The sequence below is a fragment of the Periplaneta americana genome, chromosome 11 (genome assembly GCF_040183065.1).
Source record: "Periplaneta americana isolate PAMFEO1 chromosome 11, P.americana_PAMFEO1_priV1, whole genome shotgun sequence".
Classification (NCBI taxonomy): domain Eukaryota; kingdom Metazoa; phylum Arthropoda; class Insecta; order Blattodea; family Blattidae; genus Periplaneta; species Periplaneta americana.
Genome location: NC_091127.1, coordinates 81,298,056 through 81,314,419, shown reverse-complemented (window position 1 = coordinate 81,314,419; position 16,364 = coordinate 81,298,056). Strand labels below are relative to the sequence as shown.

At 35.4% G+C, this 16,364-nt stretch overlaps 1 protein-coding gene and 1 non-coding gene across 3 annotated transcripts in view; both read right to left on the bottom strand.

The window, feature by feature from the left end:
- Positions 1-3,987: 3,987 nt before the first annotated feature.
- Positions 3,988-16,364, bottom strand: part of Mocs2B (Molybdenum cofactor synthesis 2B) — a 38,774-nt gene continuing 26,397 nt past the window's right edge. For both annotated transcript variants that reach the window (XM_069839681.1, XM_069839682.1), the window contains exons 6-9: positions 15,944-16,109; positions 10,316-10,632; positions 10,082-10,138; positions 3,988-5,001 (exon numbers count right to left, since the gene is read on the bottom strand). In XM_069839681.1, coding sequence (XP_069695782.1) covers positions 4,930-5,001; positions 10,082-10,138; positions 10,316-10,632; positions 15,944-16,109 — 612 coding nt within the window. In that variant the 3' untranslated portion in view covers positions 3,988-4,929. The remainder of the gene's footprint in view (positions 5,002-10,081; positions 10,139-10,315; positions 10,633-15,943; positions 16,110-16,364) is intronic.
- Positions 14,285-14,356, bottom strand: TRNAN-AUU (transfer RNA asparagine (anticodon AUU)). Its single transcript has one exon. It is a non-coding gene; the product is annotated as a tRNA-Asn (tRNA).

The following is a 16,364-nucleotide window of genomic DNA, read 5'->3' as shown; positions in this document are numbered from 1 at the left end:
TATTTGAAAGGGTGCGACAGTCCATGATTCGACGAGTGCATGCATGTCTAGAAGCAAGAGGAGGACATTTCGAGCATTGGTTATGAGCAGGGAACGGATTTATATGGACTAAAAATATATGAAATATGTAAATATATATGTAGTTATTTTTACCAAAATATGGAATTAAATATGGATTTTTACCAAAATATGGAATTAAATATGGACTTAAAATTATAAAAAAAATGACTATGTACGTTAAATATTGGTACATTTTAATCAAACTAAACAAAAAATATAATGGACGTACCTTATCTTCCAATGTAGTTTCAACAAAACACAATTTTTATTGTCTGTTACCATAACAATAGGTTACAAACATTTCTTTCAAGTGCTGAAAAGTGAATCTTCTTCTATTGTCTCTGAGGATAGATTTATACTGACTAAAAGAGCGTTCGACGTCACAAGAAGTAACTGGTACATAATTCAATTTCACAATGTCTGCTGGGGATAAGTCCAAGTTAATCTTCACTGTTGATTCACCACTCATCACAGCAACAACCTTTTGTAGTTCTTCATATCCAGGGTTTTTTGAAAGTACAGTGTCCACCTTAGCTCTTACTGCATCTGCAACTTTACCTCTACCACGATTCAGTTGTTCCACAGTACTATTTATAATTTCAAAACTTTCAGATAGTGAAAGGTGCCTATTTTGGAGACTTTTGAGCGTTTTTATGATGCATGAAAATGTATGCTGAATGTGAGCTAAGTCATTCTTCACACTTATGTCACAGGTAACTGTTTTCGCAGTATCAATTGAGACTGCATCTTCAGAGTCCAATGCAAGGAGAACATTGTTAATAGAGTCTATATGTTCGGCATAATATTCAACTGCTTCTAGCCATGTACCCCATCTAGTTAAAATTGGCTTTGGTGGCAATGGAATTTCAGGGTACATTTCTTTCAACACGTTAACTCTACTGGGAGCTTTGAGAAATACTTTTTTCACTGATGAAATCAACAAATCTACTTTAGGGAAATTGTCTCTGACCACTTCTGCCACACGATGAAATGCATGCGCCACACAAGTAAAATGAGTCAATTTAGGATATACAACAGATAATGCTTGTCCAGCTTTGACCATATAAGGGGCAGCATCGCTAATAAAGAATAACACATTATCGTACATAATACCCTTTGGCCACAGGATACCCATAGCTTCGTTGAACAGTTTAACTATAGTTTTGTTATTGCACTTTTCTAGAACATCACAATGTAAAAGAATTCGTTCAGAATATTGTTCACTTAACAAACCGATAACTACATTACCAACAAGTCTACCTTCTTTGTCGGGAGTCTCATCAATGGAAACCCAAATTGAACTATCTTTAATTTCATCTCTTATCTTCTGTATTGTCTCATCGTAGATGGATGGAGCATACGTCTTCCTAAGTGTTGACTCATCCGGGATTGTATGTTGAGTATATTTTTCAAGGAATTCCCTGAAGACCTTATTCTTTAGTTTGTAGAGAGGAATATCAGCAGAGATGAGAGAACGGCACAGGTCGATGTTAAACTCAGATCTTACATTCGATGTTGTTGGTTGTGTTAAAAACAATTGTCTCTGCTTGGAATTTAGTTGTTTGTTGGCCTGATGTTTACTAGTTGTAATGTGTTGTTGCACCAGGAACTTTTGTGTAGATGATACTGCACACTGACACAAATTACAAAATAATATTTTATTGTCAGTTGATAAACCATCTTCTTTAAATTCTGAAATGTAACTTGTTAGTTTTGATTTTAAATTGACTGAATGACGTACTTTTGGCATATTTACCGTCTTTATAGTATGATTTACAAAACTGAACCTATGTGTACTCTGACTGGCATTTAACTGTTGAGCTGCACAACTGAAGTCTGTTAAAAATTTTAAATTCAATTAATACAGTTTTGTAACTTACTTTCCCATTGTTGATAGGACTGCTAATTTTCAAATAACTCTGATGTTAAAGGGATTACTGAACATGTGTTTAAATCTCTATTGTTGAAATGTATTTTTAAAAGTTAATGGAATTTTGTTTTGTTTTATTGTTAAACCTAATATAATATGGACTGTTTTATATGAAATATGGAAAATATATGGAAATTAACGAAAATATGTACTAAACTCTAAAATATGGAAAAATATGGAAAATAAAAGTAGGATTTTTCAACCCTACACATTGTGAAACATAAAGATAATGCAAAATATAAATTATATTAGCTTTATAAGTAAATATGTATTTACATATAAATCCTTTCCCTGGTTATGAGTTTTGTGTGTTGGCACATTATGAGTGTACCAATGTGTTGAACAGTTCCTAACGGGGAAACAAAGGATTATGGGACATATGTTCATATGAACTTTTTTCCTTCTTTTGGTGTAAGGAACCCATACCTGAAGTTTGTACACGTATTTTTGATACACCCTGTATATTTGATAATAATTTTGAAAGTATTATTCTTAATTCCATCTATACCAGGAGCAACATTATTTTTTAATTTCTTAATCAAAATAATAATTTCATCTTCAGTTACAGGGAAAAGAAACATGGAGGAAGCTAAATGTTCATCTTGTGTCTCATTTTGTAGAGAAGAGTTAAAATTTGACTTATTAATGTTAGAAGTAACTTTGTGTCCTATCTCTGAAAAATAATTATTAAATTCGTTTGCAATCTCTTTTCTGCAATTTAATATTTCACCCTTATCGTTTTTTAACTCCTTGATTGGCTGTTTATTTTGTACATTTACATCTGTAGCTTCATTTATAACTTGCCAGAATTTTTTAGGTTCATTTTTGTATCTATCAAATTTGGATTCATAATATTTAATTTTCGTTTTTCGAATGATAAGAGTTAACATATTTATATATGCTCTGTAGTAATTTTTTAGTTGTACGTTATTTGGATTCTTTTTAACTTTTAAAGCAAGTTTGTCTCTTGTATGAATAGAATTAATAATGCCAGCCATGATCCAGGGTTTTATTTTCTTGGATTTATTAGAAATTTTCTGATTACAGGTACTGCTTATAATAGTATGTTTATCTATATACTTTATGATTAAATTGTAGAAAATTTGAAAACAGGCATTGGCATCATTACAATTATAGACCGATTCCCAGGTTTCTTTTAGAAAATCTGTAATCAAATCAGGATAATTAATTTGTTGCATATTTTGTGATGAGAGAGTAACAGACGGCCTGGAATTGTATTCATTGTTAGACATTTTTAATAAACTAAAAACGATATAATGATCGGTAATAGCACTAGATAGAACGCCAGGTATGAAGCTATAATTATTTTGAGTTTTTAGAAATATATGGTCGATGCATGTGCCAGAAATTATTGAAGGCCTAGTGATGGCATTTAAATAATTTACAAAACCATATTCATGATTGTTATTAGGTTTTAAATGGAATTATAGTGGTTTTATCCGTATTTAGTTAAAGTCCATTACTTGTAAACCATTTATTTGCCTACTTTTTATAAGCTATAGTTCATCATCTTCTTCTCTAAGCAGTAAGGACACAAGGAGCAGAAATGAAGATATTATACTATTTTTTTCTTTGAGAAAGCATTCAAAACATAAAAGTTTTTTTCTTCAGAAAATATGTAATTACATATTAAACGAAAGGAAAAAACACTTTTCAACAATTATAAATATAATAACAATAATAATAATAATGATAATCATAATAATAATAATAATAATAATAATAATAATAATAATAATAATACATTGCACTGAAAGCTACCATATTTCGCAGTTTCTTTGGCGATGGTCTATTTCGTTGTTTTTTTCCTGAAAATGAGCAGCAAATAAAAAAAATTGTAGGTACTCCAGTGTGCAGCAGGCGTCTTCTATCGTAGTTGTTCACTGCATCTTTGAACTGTCATGAACACAAAAACTATGCTCAGTGAGATCCATTTGTCTCGTTTCATATTTATTACCCATTGTTTCATCAGTTCCTTATTTTTGAAAAAAAAAAAAAAAAAAAAGCATGCAAAAAAAAGAAAAATACTGTACATGTTGTCGGATAGCAGTTCCCAACTGGAGATCCATGAGTGATTTGAAAGGAGTCCTTGGAACGATGGTGTGTTTCCAAATGGTATTATAAGTGAAGTTAACTTTATCACGTTCTTTGATTTTTATCAGTTTGCTGGAATATTTTTTGATTATCTCAGACTTTTGAAACACAGAATTTAACATGAATGAGTTTGCCTGAGGGACTTCTCTTGGTTATATCGAACTTTAAAAATAAAACAACAACATGTGATAGGACTCAGGAGGCTATATTCATTTATCTACCTTACACTTTCGAAGATAAATTTTAAAACAAATGGATATGAGCAAGGCCCCCGATTTAAATGTACTAAAAAGTAATATTGCTACTCCATATATATTTAACCAGATCCTATATGTGTCTGATATCAGATATTTCTCAATGCTTAGCTGTGGTGTGGAAGCAGAGAACATTATGTCCAATCATAGAAGCCTTTAAAGAAGACAAAACTAATTTAAGCACAGCATGTCTTAATAATCTCTGTAAAGATAACTTGCCTTTGTAATTTATTTGGCGTGTGGTTCAGTAGGTGATTATTTGCCTCCTTTACGTATTATTAGATAAAGACTGAAAGATTTAAACATTGTAACATTGTAAATCACGCTTTCTCAATCAGAATGTAATACCACAGCTATCCAAATATAGTTGATGTCATTTTTAGTTTACAGTGCATTTAAATTTGGGTCCTGGATATGAGCAACCTAACACATTGATTTGCTGTGTTGTTATTAGTCATCAATGAACTATGAATTTATTGTACACATAAAATTAAATATATTTCACTTCATTTAAATCATTTAAAAACAACAGCATTAAGCTATATTGGTTCTATATAATTTCTGTTTACATTATTTTCTTTTCACTGATAACTTATATTCTAAATCCAACAATTTATTTTCTAATTCTAATGTTGAGTAGGTCTGAAACAGAGAAAACATAGAATTATGCAATATGAGTATCAACTCAATTGCCAATTACTTTCTAATTCTTATATCAAATAAGTCTGAAACAAAGAAAACAATGAACATGCGATAAGATTATCAATCCAATCATCAGAAGTTCCACGACGAACAATTCTTGTTTTCTTTTTTTAATCTGTTATTTAACAGTAACAACTGTTCACTTCTATATCCAATCCAGTTAGTTTGTTTTACGACAGTTTATCAACTGCAATGGTTATCTAGCATCTGAGTGAAATGATGGTGATAATGCCAGCCAATGAAATGAATCCAGAATCCAGTGCCGAAAGTTACCCAGAATTTGCTCCTAATGGTTTAGGGAAAAACCAGGATTTGAACTGGGGCCCACTCATTTCATAAACAGACATTACTCCAAAGCAGTGGACTGCACTTGTGTAGCACCAATGGAATTGATAGGGAGATAGTATTTTGGCAAGATTAGTGAGAGAATTCGTCATGAGATTAATTGATTCTCGCTTTTAGAGTTGGAAAAACCTCGGAAAAAATTCAACAGTTAATAAGCTATGGGATTCAAACTCAAGTCCATGTAGCCTACAGTCTCAGATCATGGATGGAATGTGATTCAATAACCAGTAGCCTTCAAAGCACACATGTAAGTTTCCTTCACATTATTTTCTATTCTCCAGCAAATAATCTATATACTGTACATACGAGGGGGATCCAGGAAATAACGACTGTTTTGTTGTAATAATTAAAGAAAAAAATATATATATTTATTTGAAAAAAAAACAAAGTCTGTTACATAACTGAAGCTTCCTTTACTTCTCTACATAATCACCACCTACATTTAAACATTTGTCGTATCTGTTCACTAGCTTTAGAATTCCCGTGTTATACTCCTCTGCCACCAGTTCATTAAGCCAGGTGTTCACTGTCTTCTTCAACTCTTCATCACTTCCAAAACGCATACCACCCAGAAAGTCTTTCAGCTTAGTGAAAATCGCTAGGAGCAAGGTCTGGACTATAGGGCGGATGATCAAAGATTTCCCAACCGAATTGATCCAGCAATTCTCGAGTTGAAGCAGCAGTGTGCGGGCGGGCGTTGTCGTGAAGAAGCACAACTCCTCTCGAAAGCATTCCTCGCCTCTTGTTTTGGATGGCTCGCCGTAGTTTTCGTAAAGTCTCACAATAACGATTTGCATTGATCGTAGTGCCTTTTGGCATGAAATCCAGCAAAAGAACATCTTTGCGATCCCAAAAGACAGTAGCTATGACTTTTTGTGTTGAGAGAGTCGCTTTGAATTTTCTCGGTTTCTTGGGTGATGAGGGATGATGCCACTGACGTGATTGACGCTTGGTCTCTGGGGTGTTGTGAGACACCCAGGTCTCATCACCAGTCACAATTTGATCAAGAAAGGAGTCTCCATCTGTGTGATATCGCATCAAGAATGTCAATGCTGAGGCCATTCTCTGAGTTTTGTGTTGGTCACTCAGTTGCTGTGGAACCCATCGTGCACAGATTTTGTGGTGCCAAGATGTTGCGACACAATTTCACCAAGCAAAGAACGAGAAATGTCAGGAAAGGCAATATGCAATTCGTTGAGTGATGTGCGCCTGTCTTGCAAGATTCTGTCGTTCACTTTAGTCTTCAGGTCTTCTGTGATGAGTGATGGGCGCCCGGGTCGAGTTTCATCGTGGACATTTGTTCGCCCATTGTTGAACATTTCGCACCATTTTCTCACATTTCTTTCATTCATTACAGTATCACCATACACTTCTTTCAATTGCCGGTAAATTTCTGCAGGTTTCAAATGTCGGGCATTCAAAAATCGAATCACACTCCTCACCTCACAGTCGGCGGGATTATCAATCACGTCGTTCATTTTGAAGTAACACAAAATGCACAATGGCGACTTGTTGCAACCAGTACTCACAACATTATGAGAACACATGTTAAGGAAGCCAGTTGACCTTCAAACAAGGAAGGGGAGTCAGCTGAGCAGTGGGTATGCACGAACGGTCGTTATTTCCTGGATCCCCCTCGTAATTTGAAGTGGTAATGAAAATTACGGGAAAATGGCTGAACGGATTTTAATAAATGACCCCTCTTTTTGAAGCTTGGAACCCAAAGTTTTTCAGAAAAATAGTAGTTTTCAGTGGAATATCAATTTTCCTACATCATTTTCCTATTTTCCAAAATCAATCTGTCGTCAGTTTTGAGAAATAATGGCTTTTCAGAATAAAACAAAACACAAACACTACAATAAACAATATCACACGAAGGTTATGACCTGCACGATTGCTTACATATTTAGGTTCAGATGGCTCAGATTCTCTGACATAATAATGCCAATATGTCGATCTTCATTTGTGTAACTTTTTCAGAACGTTTCTGTAATATTGGTTATTAAAAACTTCAAGACTTACTGAAAAAAAATTTAAAGGTCAAATTCTCTGGTGTGTAATTTTCTGAGTACAGCTGTCTGTGTAGTGGATATTAAAAACTATAAAACTTAAGAATGTTTGATGACATTATTACCATTAAAATGGATTTGAGAGAGGTGGGATATGATAGTAGAGACTGGATTAATCTTGCTCAGGATAGGGACTGATGGCAGGCTTATGTGAGGGCGGCAATGAACCTCCAGGTTCCTTAAAAGCCATTTGTAAGTAAGTAATATAGATATTTAAATGTGTGATTCTCTTCAGCATTGTCTGGAAGAAGTGCAAAAATTATAATACCTAAGGAAAGATCAAAAGGTATTACTTACTGATAAAATTAGAGGCCTACAAAATGTTGTAGTGTTCTGATCACTTTAGCAAGATCTCTTAGCAGGATAAAATGATTCTACTCTCTACATTTAAAGGTAGTTCACGAAACATGCAGCAGCTATACCAAGACGCTATATCTATTGTTGGAAAGCATTGCAAACCTGATATTTTCTCTCACCTACAATCCACAATAACCTGAAGCTACTGCTTCACTCCCACATGAAAAACCGACTGATCGTCCTGACATTGTTACTTGCGTTTCCACATTGCAACTGAAGAACAGAAGATGTACAGGTTCAATAAAAAGTATTTGGCATAAAGAAAACCATTCAGAGGGGTATGTTTCATTATTATGAAAGCAAATAACTTCCAAAACGTCTGGTATTCTTAATTGGAAATAATTTTGAACTTCTAATGAACTTAGTTTGCAGCATTTCCTGCACAAGCCACTAGTATAATTTTAAAAACAAGTGACACCTGGTAATACTGAAAAATGCAATAAGACTACAAAGGAAACAAGAACTTGCATACTTAACCTTAATCTTGACACAAAGTATCTAACAGGCAAAAGGCGAGCAAGCTCAAGACTTGTCGCGGAATTTATACTGTAAGAATAATTAGGTTGGAACTGGCTAACAGCTTTTTGTTGTAAGAGAAGGAAAGGAAGAATAAAGAAAAATTAACTTGATTTTATCTATGCTGGATTGTGTGTCCTTCCAATAATGTCACTACTTTAACTCTCTCATTTACTCAAAATAATTACACTAAAATATATAGTGTACAAAAGAGAGAGTCATTTTAGGCTGGTAGGAGCACAAGAAAGTAAATATTTATTCTGTTACAAAACTGTTCAAAGAGTGTTCGAGAATAAAGTGCTTAGGAAAATATTTAGGGCTAAGAGAGATGCAGTTACAGGAGAATGGAGAAAGTTACACAATGCAGAACTACACATATTGTATTCTTCACCAAACATGATGTGGAACATTAAATCCAGACATTTGAGGTGGGCAGGGCATGTAGCACATAAGAGTGAGAAATCCACCATCATATCCACATCCCTCAAATCCATTTTAATACTATCCTTCCAGCTACGTCTCGGCCTCCCCAAAGGTCTTTTTTCCCTCAGATCTTCCAACTAACACTCTATATGCATTTCTAGATTCACCCTTATGTGCTACATGCCCTGCCCATGTCAAATAGGTTCGCATATTCTGATTTCTCGTCTTGCATGTACCAGTACATAAAAGTTCTGCTCTTAACTGTAAAACTCTTTTCAACATGTTACTCCACGAAAGTCATCTCATTTCTGTGTGATAAAGAATATTTTCATATAACAAATCCGTGTTGTCACAAATTTTTCTGAAAATGTCAATTTGTAAAGCTCTTCCTTTCATGAAATTTACCACTTTGTATTGAACTATTACCACAGCGCCATGAACCGAAAAATACTGTATCTGTAACAAAGTTCTTGCTAAGCTTTTCCCCATTTACGGCGATTATTTTCAGTAATGCTACAAAAATGGAAGGATGAAAAGAATGAAGTACTGCAAATGTTACAAAAAATGAACTTTTTGTATAATTCAACAGCGATGAAAACTGTAGTGAATTTAACAAGAAGATTTGTTATGGTAAATAAATAGTTAAATGCAGCATATTTAAGTGGGAAATAAAGGTTAAATATAGGAATATATAAAATGGAAGAGTAAGTTCACAATATAATTATACGACATAATGAATAATTACAATATATAATGCCTAAATCATAATAAGATTAATTGTATTAATCAATAATTGTATTACATTGGTTGGGTCACTGACTGAGAAGAAACTGCCTACTGAAGGATGCACTGGAAGGAAAGGAATGGTGAATGGAAGAAAAGTTCGGGACAGAAGAAAATATCAGCTGATAGACAACATTAAGCTATATGGATCATATGTGGAGACTAAGAGGAAGGCAGAAAATAGGAAAGATTGGAGAATGCTGGGTTTGCAGTGAAAGACCTCCATTTGGGCAAAAAAAACTATGAGAGAATGAAATTTCTTCTTATACACTCAATGTTTTTTTTGTAAGGAACTGAATGTGAATGAAAGGTGTTCCTTATTTCTCATCTCAAAATCTGGCAACCTTAGTACAAACCCAGAAATAAAATCTGGGCCACCTGGATTTTCAGGTTCCAGTTATAACATATTGCGTATGCTCAGTGCAAGCACTGGAAATTGAAAAATTCAAGTGGCCCAAATTTTGTTTCTGGGTCCGTACCATCCATTAAATTTTCATTCCCATATATAATTTCAAGATGTTACATACCCGCTTTTTTACTGGACTTTGTTCCATCTGTGATTCTTTGTCAAATGGAGTATTTTTCTGAAAAAGTATAACAATCATTATTATTGCATATGATATTTACTTATGCCTGTAGGCCTATCTTTAATGATATTTACTTATGTCTGTAGGATTATCTTTCTTTGATAAAAATTAACTAAATGAATAGAATTGCAGCATGTACATATAAATTATGCATGCTGAGTAAATTATATTTACCCAGAACTGAAAGTATTCAGGTGAAAGTCCCTCTAACTGAAGTATTCTGTCTTCAATTTCCTTAAGACGTGAATATACATCTTTTGGGACCGGACCATGAATATTCAAATGGCGTTCTGCATTACTTAATCTTTCTTCAATACCCACAGTGCCAATCTTCACATCATTTATTTCTGATTTTATGCCACATTTTGAAGAGCCTTCTTTCAAATGTTGTTGAAACAACGCACTTGCTGGATCTTGAGGGTTAGTACAGCCCATAGACCCTGGATCAATACCTCTAGTTTGTGGACCCCAAGGATTCAACACACGTCGTACTGAAACAAAAATAAATAAATACTGTATTATATAGAACAGTTGTAGTTATCATACACCTTCAATTTTCCCAAACATCTTCTCACTTTAAGTGTTAAAAAATTATCACAGAAGTTTTAAAAATTCAATGGTTTATCCAGAAAACTATCTCGATTAATGTTCAGTACTTATAAATTAAATTAATACTATGAAGAGAAATAAAATACTTCTGACATCTATTGTAGTGTTTCAAATAACACAGCACTACAATATGAATATATATTCTCAGTTGTGGTCACATTTCTTAAAACAGCTTAGTTTTTCTTTACAATTCCCACTTACAATGCTTGCATTGAAAAATTACTTTACTCTTAATGAAGTGCAGTAGTCTAAGGAAAGAAATTATCTAAGTTCAGAAAACTATTTTATCTCACTTATGAGAGTTCATAAACTTTAAAATGATTAGGTTGTGAAAGATAATTAATTCGTAATTATCAACTTTGTCTTGAAATTCGCTACTAGAACTACTTACAGGTTTCACCATCAGGATCATATTATCCAATGCCTTAAGGGGTTAGGTATAGCTTACAGTAGTAAAATTTTTGGATATATTCAACATTTTTTCCTCCATTACTGTATCTTGTACAATAATGAAAATTGGTATGTGTAAAACACTATCCTTCTGCTATATGGAAAAAAATATTTTTACGATTTAAAAAAATTATTTATATTTTGTTTTCAAAATTTAAAATGTGCAGTGTTGAAGCATTTCCCTCATAACTCACAAACTTGTTAACTTTTTCATGTCCTCTCTCTGAAACTCATGTTTACAACTACATTCCTCAATAAATAATATTTTTTTTTTTTTTAATTTTGTGTAGAAGAAAGTACTGATATTTGACCATTTTTTTAATGAATTTATTTTTTATCAGACAATCTATCAAAGGTAGAGAAGTGATCTTGCATCATGTTGTAGATATGATATGCATAAATACACACAAAATATTTCATTACAGAATGTTGGATAGTTTTTGAGTTATGTGGGAAATGCTTCATCATTGCACAGTGAACTGAAATGTAAATATTATTTTTAATCATAATTTTTTTTTATATAGCAGAAGGACAGTGTTTTACACATACTAATTTTCATTATTCTCCAAGATACAGTAATGAAGGAAAAAAATGTTGAATATTTCCAAAATTTTACTGCTGTAAGCTGTACCTAACCCCTTAAGGTTTGCTTGGAAGAACCAGATACAATGAGCCAACAAAGCAGGTTCTGATCCTCATAATGAAACCCTGGCATAGTATGACTTTCAAGACTTGGAGAAGTAAAGCAAAAAAAATATTTCTGAAGTATGAGCAGATTGCATATGACAGTACTAGTCTCATTTTATTTTTCGTAATGCAGCTTGATTCTTCTAGTCTTGGCAGCAAAGATGTTGATGACGTTATGGAAGAAGGTTTTCTGGACAACAGTTTATCAAGGAGGACAGTCTCAATAATTATTTGAGAATAATAAAGATGACATTCTTACCTGACTCTGAGTATTCCCAAAATAAATATTTATTTTAAAATAACTACTGAAACTTTCCTGGCGATGTGATAATTCAAAACGTTCTCAGGCTTCCAGCCAGGTAATAATTGGTGATCCATCGACATTTTGAGGATGTTCATCTTCCTCGTCTTCAGGGTTAACTGGTAATTAAGGGGATATCTTGCTCCTTATTTATAGTGCCAAGGGGGGAGTAGTCGGCCAAGGAGCTGTGCGTTGATTGGCTCTCCGTGTTACATGCATTGCGGACTGCGGTGTGAACACGGACGACATGTTGTCTTGTGTTGTGTGGCTGATTGACAGTGGGTCTCACAGTAGGCTCAGCAGACGTGTTCCCATGTGTCCTCTGTTGTTGACGGCCCACCGTCTGGGTATCGAGAAATTTAATAGCTGGTATCCAAGCAGCGCTGAGTTGGAGACCTGAGTCCCGATTCAGGTTATCGCTTTCAGCCGCTATGGCCACGGTTTCCTTCACTCTCCTATCCCTGTAGTTCAAATACTTCGCCAGGACCTCGGTATTATTGAAATTAGCTCTGTGGCCTTTTTCAAAATAGTGTTCGGCCAATCCGGATTTTTCTGACTGCATTAATCTGATGCTTCGTTGGTGTTCAGAAAGATGTGTAGTTATTCTATGTCCAGTCTGGCCAATGTAAACTGCCTCACATTCACATGGAATGCGGTAGATCCCTGGTACTCTGAGGCTTAGATCGTCTTTTACTGATCTGACCCTGTTCCTAATTTTAGGCAGAGGTTTGTGGATTATTTTTATTCCATGCCTGTGGAGCAGTCTGCTTATCTTTCCCGACAACTTTCTCGTGAAAGGTAGACAGGCTACAGCTGGTTTGTCCACTTCTTGAGAGTGAGTGGTGGGCTGCTTCTTCTTCTTCTTCTTGCTCTATTCAGAGCGTCTGCAATATCCTTAGCTGGTGGAGGGTGAGTTTCAGATGTTGAAATTCGGTGTCTAATTGCTCCAGGTCCGATATAGAGACTGCTCTATGGGCCAGTGTGTTTAGTATACACATCCATTGAGACTTGTGATGGAAATTATTCGCATTTAAATACAAGTTGGTGTGTGTGAGTGTTTATGGTATACCGCATGGCCAAGAGATCCGTTGTGATTTCTGGAGATAAAGATGTCCAGAAAGGGGAGTTTACCGTCCATTTCCACCTCCATAGTGAATTAGATCTGGGGTCGTAGACTGTATATGTGCCTGAGAAAATCTGGTAATGTATGTTGTCCATGAGGCCAGATGACGAATGTGTCATCTATGTATCTGAAAAAGTGTGTAGGCTTCAATGGCGCTGTAGCTAGTATTTCATGCTCCAGATGCTCCATAGAGTAGTTGGTGATGGGTGGTGAAAGTGGAGAACCCATGGTGATTCCGTCTATCTGTTCATAGTATGTGTTGTTCTGCAGAAAATATGTGGAAGTGAGAGTGTGATAGAACAATTCAGTGACATCCGGTTGAAACTGATCGGAAAGCAGTTGTATGGTTTCGGAGAGAGGAACTCTGGTGAAGAGGGACACTACCTCGAAGCTGACTAGAAGGTCGAATGGCTTCACCTTGATATTGTCGAGAATCTGTACAAATTGTGTGGAGTTCTTCACATGATGTATGCACCCACCCACCAGTAGTTGCAACAGTTTGGTGAGATGGCGAGCCAAGCATTACGTGGGGCTGCCAATAGCATCCACTATAGGCTTTAGCGGACCTCGGGCTTATGGATCTTAGGTAGACCATATAACCTGGGTGGTATACTGCACAACAGTGAAACAACCGTGGTGCAGAGACTAGATCTCTTAATTAGCTGGCTAGTGCGTTTTTCTACTGAGCTGGTGGGATCTTTCTTGAGGATTTTATAGGCTGGATCGTCCAGTAGTTGATCTATCTTCTCCTGATACTGCGTAGAGGAAAGGAGGACTGTAGCATTTCCCTTATCCGCTGGCAGAACCAACATGTTGTCATTCTTCCCAAGCATCTATAAAGCTCTGTTTTCTTCTCGCATGATGGTGGGCTTAGAAATGGTGGCCTTGGTGCAACTCATTTTATTCATGCAAATTAAGCTTCCAGGAATAACTCCCTGTAAAGTTAATTTGAATAATTTCGAGGGAAAATTTGTTCCAGGGCCGGGTATCGAACCCGGGACCTTTGGTTAAATGTACCAATGCTCTCCCACTGAGCTACCCGGGAACTCTACCTGACACCGATCCAATTTTTCCCTCTATATCCACAGACCTCAAAGTGGGCTGACAACCGTCAAGCAACCAACATTTGAGTGCACACTAACTCTGTGTGACTTTGAATTGTGGTTTTCTGTTACGTACAGTGACGTGTATTATGCAAATTAAGCTTTCAGGAATAACTCCCTGTAAAGTTAATTTGAATAATTTCGAGGGAAAATTTGTTCCGGGGCCGGGTATCGAACATCTGTATTCATGTTTCCCTAGTGTCTTCTGTTTTTTACAATGACATTTTGTTTCAACAGTGTTCCACAGATGTAATTTTCACTTTCTGTAATTTTCACTGTCCCCTAAAAAAAAGTTTTTTGGCACTTAGATCACATTGCCCCATCACTCTACACTTAACTTACAAATGACTTTTAAGGAACTCGAAGGTTCATTGCTACCCTCACATAAATCCGCCATCAGCCCCTATCCTGAGCAAGATTAATCTAGTCCCTACCATCATATCCCACCTTCCTTAAATCCATTTTATATTATCCTCCCATCTACGTCTCAGGCTCCCCAGTCTTATTCCCTACGGCCTCCCAACGAACACTCTAAATGCATTTATGGATTTGCTCATACATGTTACATGCTACATGCCCTACCCATCCCAAACATCTGGATTTAATGTTCCTAATTATGTCAGGTGAAGAATACAGTGTGTGCAGTTCTGCGTTGTGTAACTTCCTCCATTCTCCTGTAACTTCATCCCTCTTAGCCCCAAATATTTTCCTAAGAACCTTATTCAAAGTGAGAGTCCAAGTTTCACAACCGTACAGAACAACCAGTAATGTAACTGTTTTATAAATTCTAACTTTCAGCTTTTTTTTTTGAGAGCAGACAAAAGATTTTCAACCGAATAATAATAGGCATTTTCCATATTTATTCTGCATTTAATTTCCTCCAAAATTGTTTAATTTTTCCACTTCTTCAAAGTATAAATTTCCAATTTTTATATTTCCATTGTTCTGGTCACGAGACATAATCATATACTTTGTCTTTTCGGGATTTACTTACAAATCTAATGAATATATACACATAAAATATTAAATTTATACTGTCACTATATATAGAGCTGGTTATTTAATGACGCTATATCAACTATTTATTTAACATTGATGGGATTGGTGATAGAGAGATGGTATTTGGCAAGAGGAAGCCAAGGATTCGCCATTGACTACCTGACATTCGCCTTACAGTTGGGATAAACCTCGGAAAAAACGCAATCAGATAATCAGCCCAAGCAGGAATCGAACCCACGCCTGAGCACAACTCCAGATCAGTAGACAAGTGCCTCAGCTGGCTGAGCTACGCTGGTGGCTTACTGTTAAAATTAGATAACATAAAAATATGCCATAAAATCACTACTATCCCACTGAGTTAACTCTGCAGCCAGAAGGAATGTGAACTACATTATCACTGCGTGTTCCTTGCGTCTCACTATCCCTTTCCTACTGTGCCCCTCCACCTTCTACCTGCTGGCTGCCCAGCAGCATCATGAACTTCCCTCACTGGTAGCAGATATAACTCAGTCACGTAATTCTAGACTCACCACGTAAATGACTTTTGCTGTCTTTCCTTCTAACCAACAAGGCATCAACTCGAGCACAAGAACCATCAGTTATTGGTGCATTGCCATGGTAACAGAAATCTTGAATATTTCCCAAATTCACCTGTTCTCGCTTACGTTCAATGAACGAATTAATGCGACGTGTAATCTGTTGATTAAAGGTGACAGTTATTAAATTTATATCATATTTACACTACATAATTTACATAAATCACTTTTACTGCTGATGACTTAATAATTCTAAAAAATCACTATTAACATGAAACACAGATAGATGTGCAGAGGTGTTTATCATTTCTCACACCATTTAAAGCCTTCGATTGGATGTTATTGGAAAAGAAGCAGCTGAAGTGAAAGAATATTCTGGATTATTGTGCTTTTGTTAAAAGTTTTGTGCCAAGTT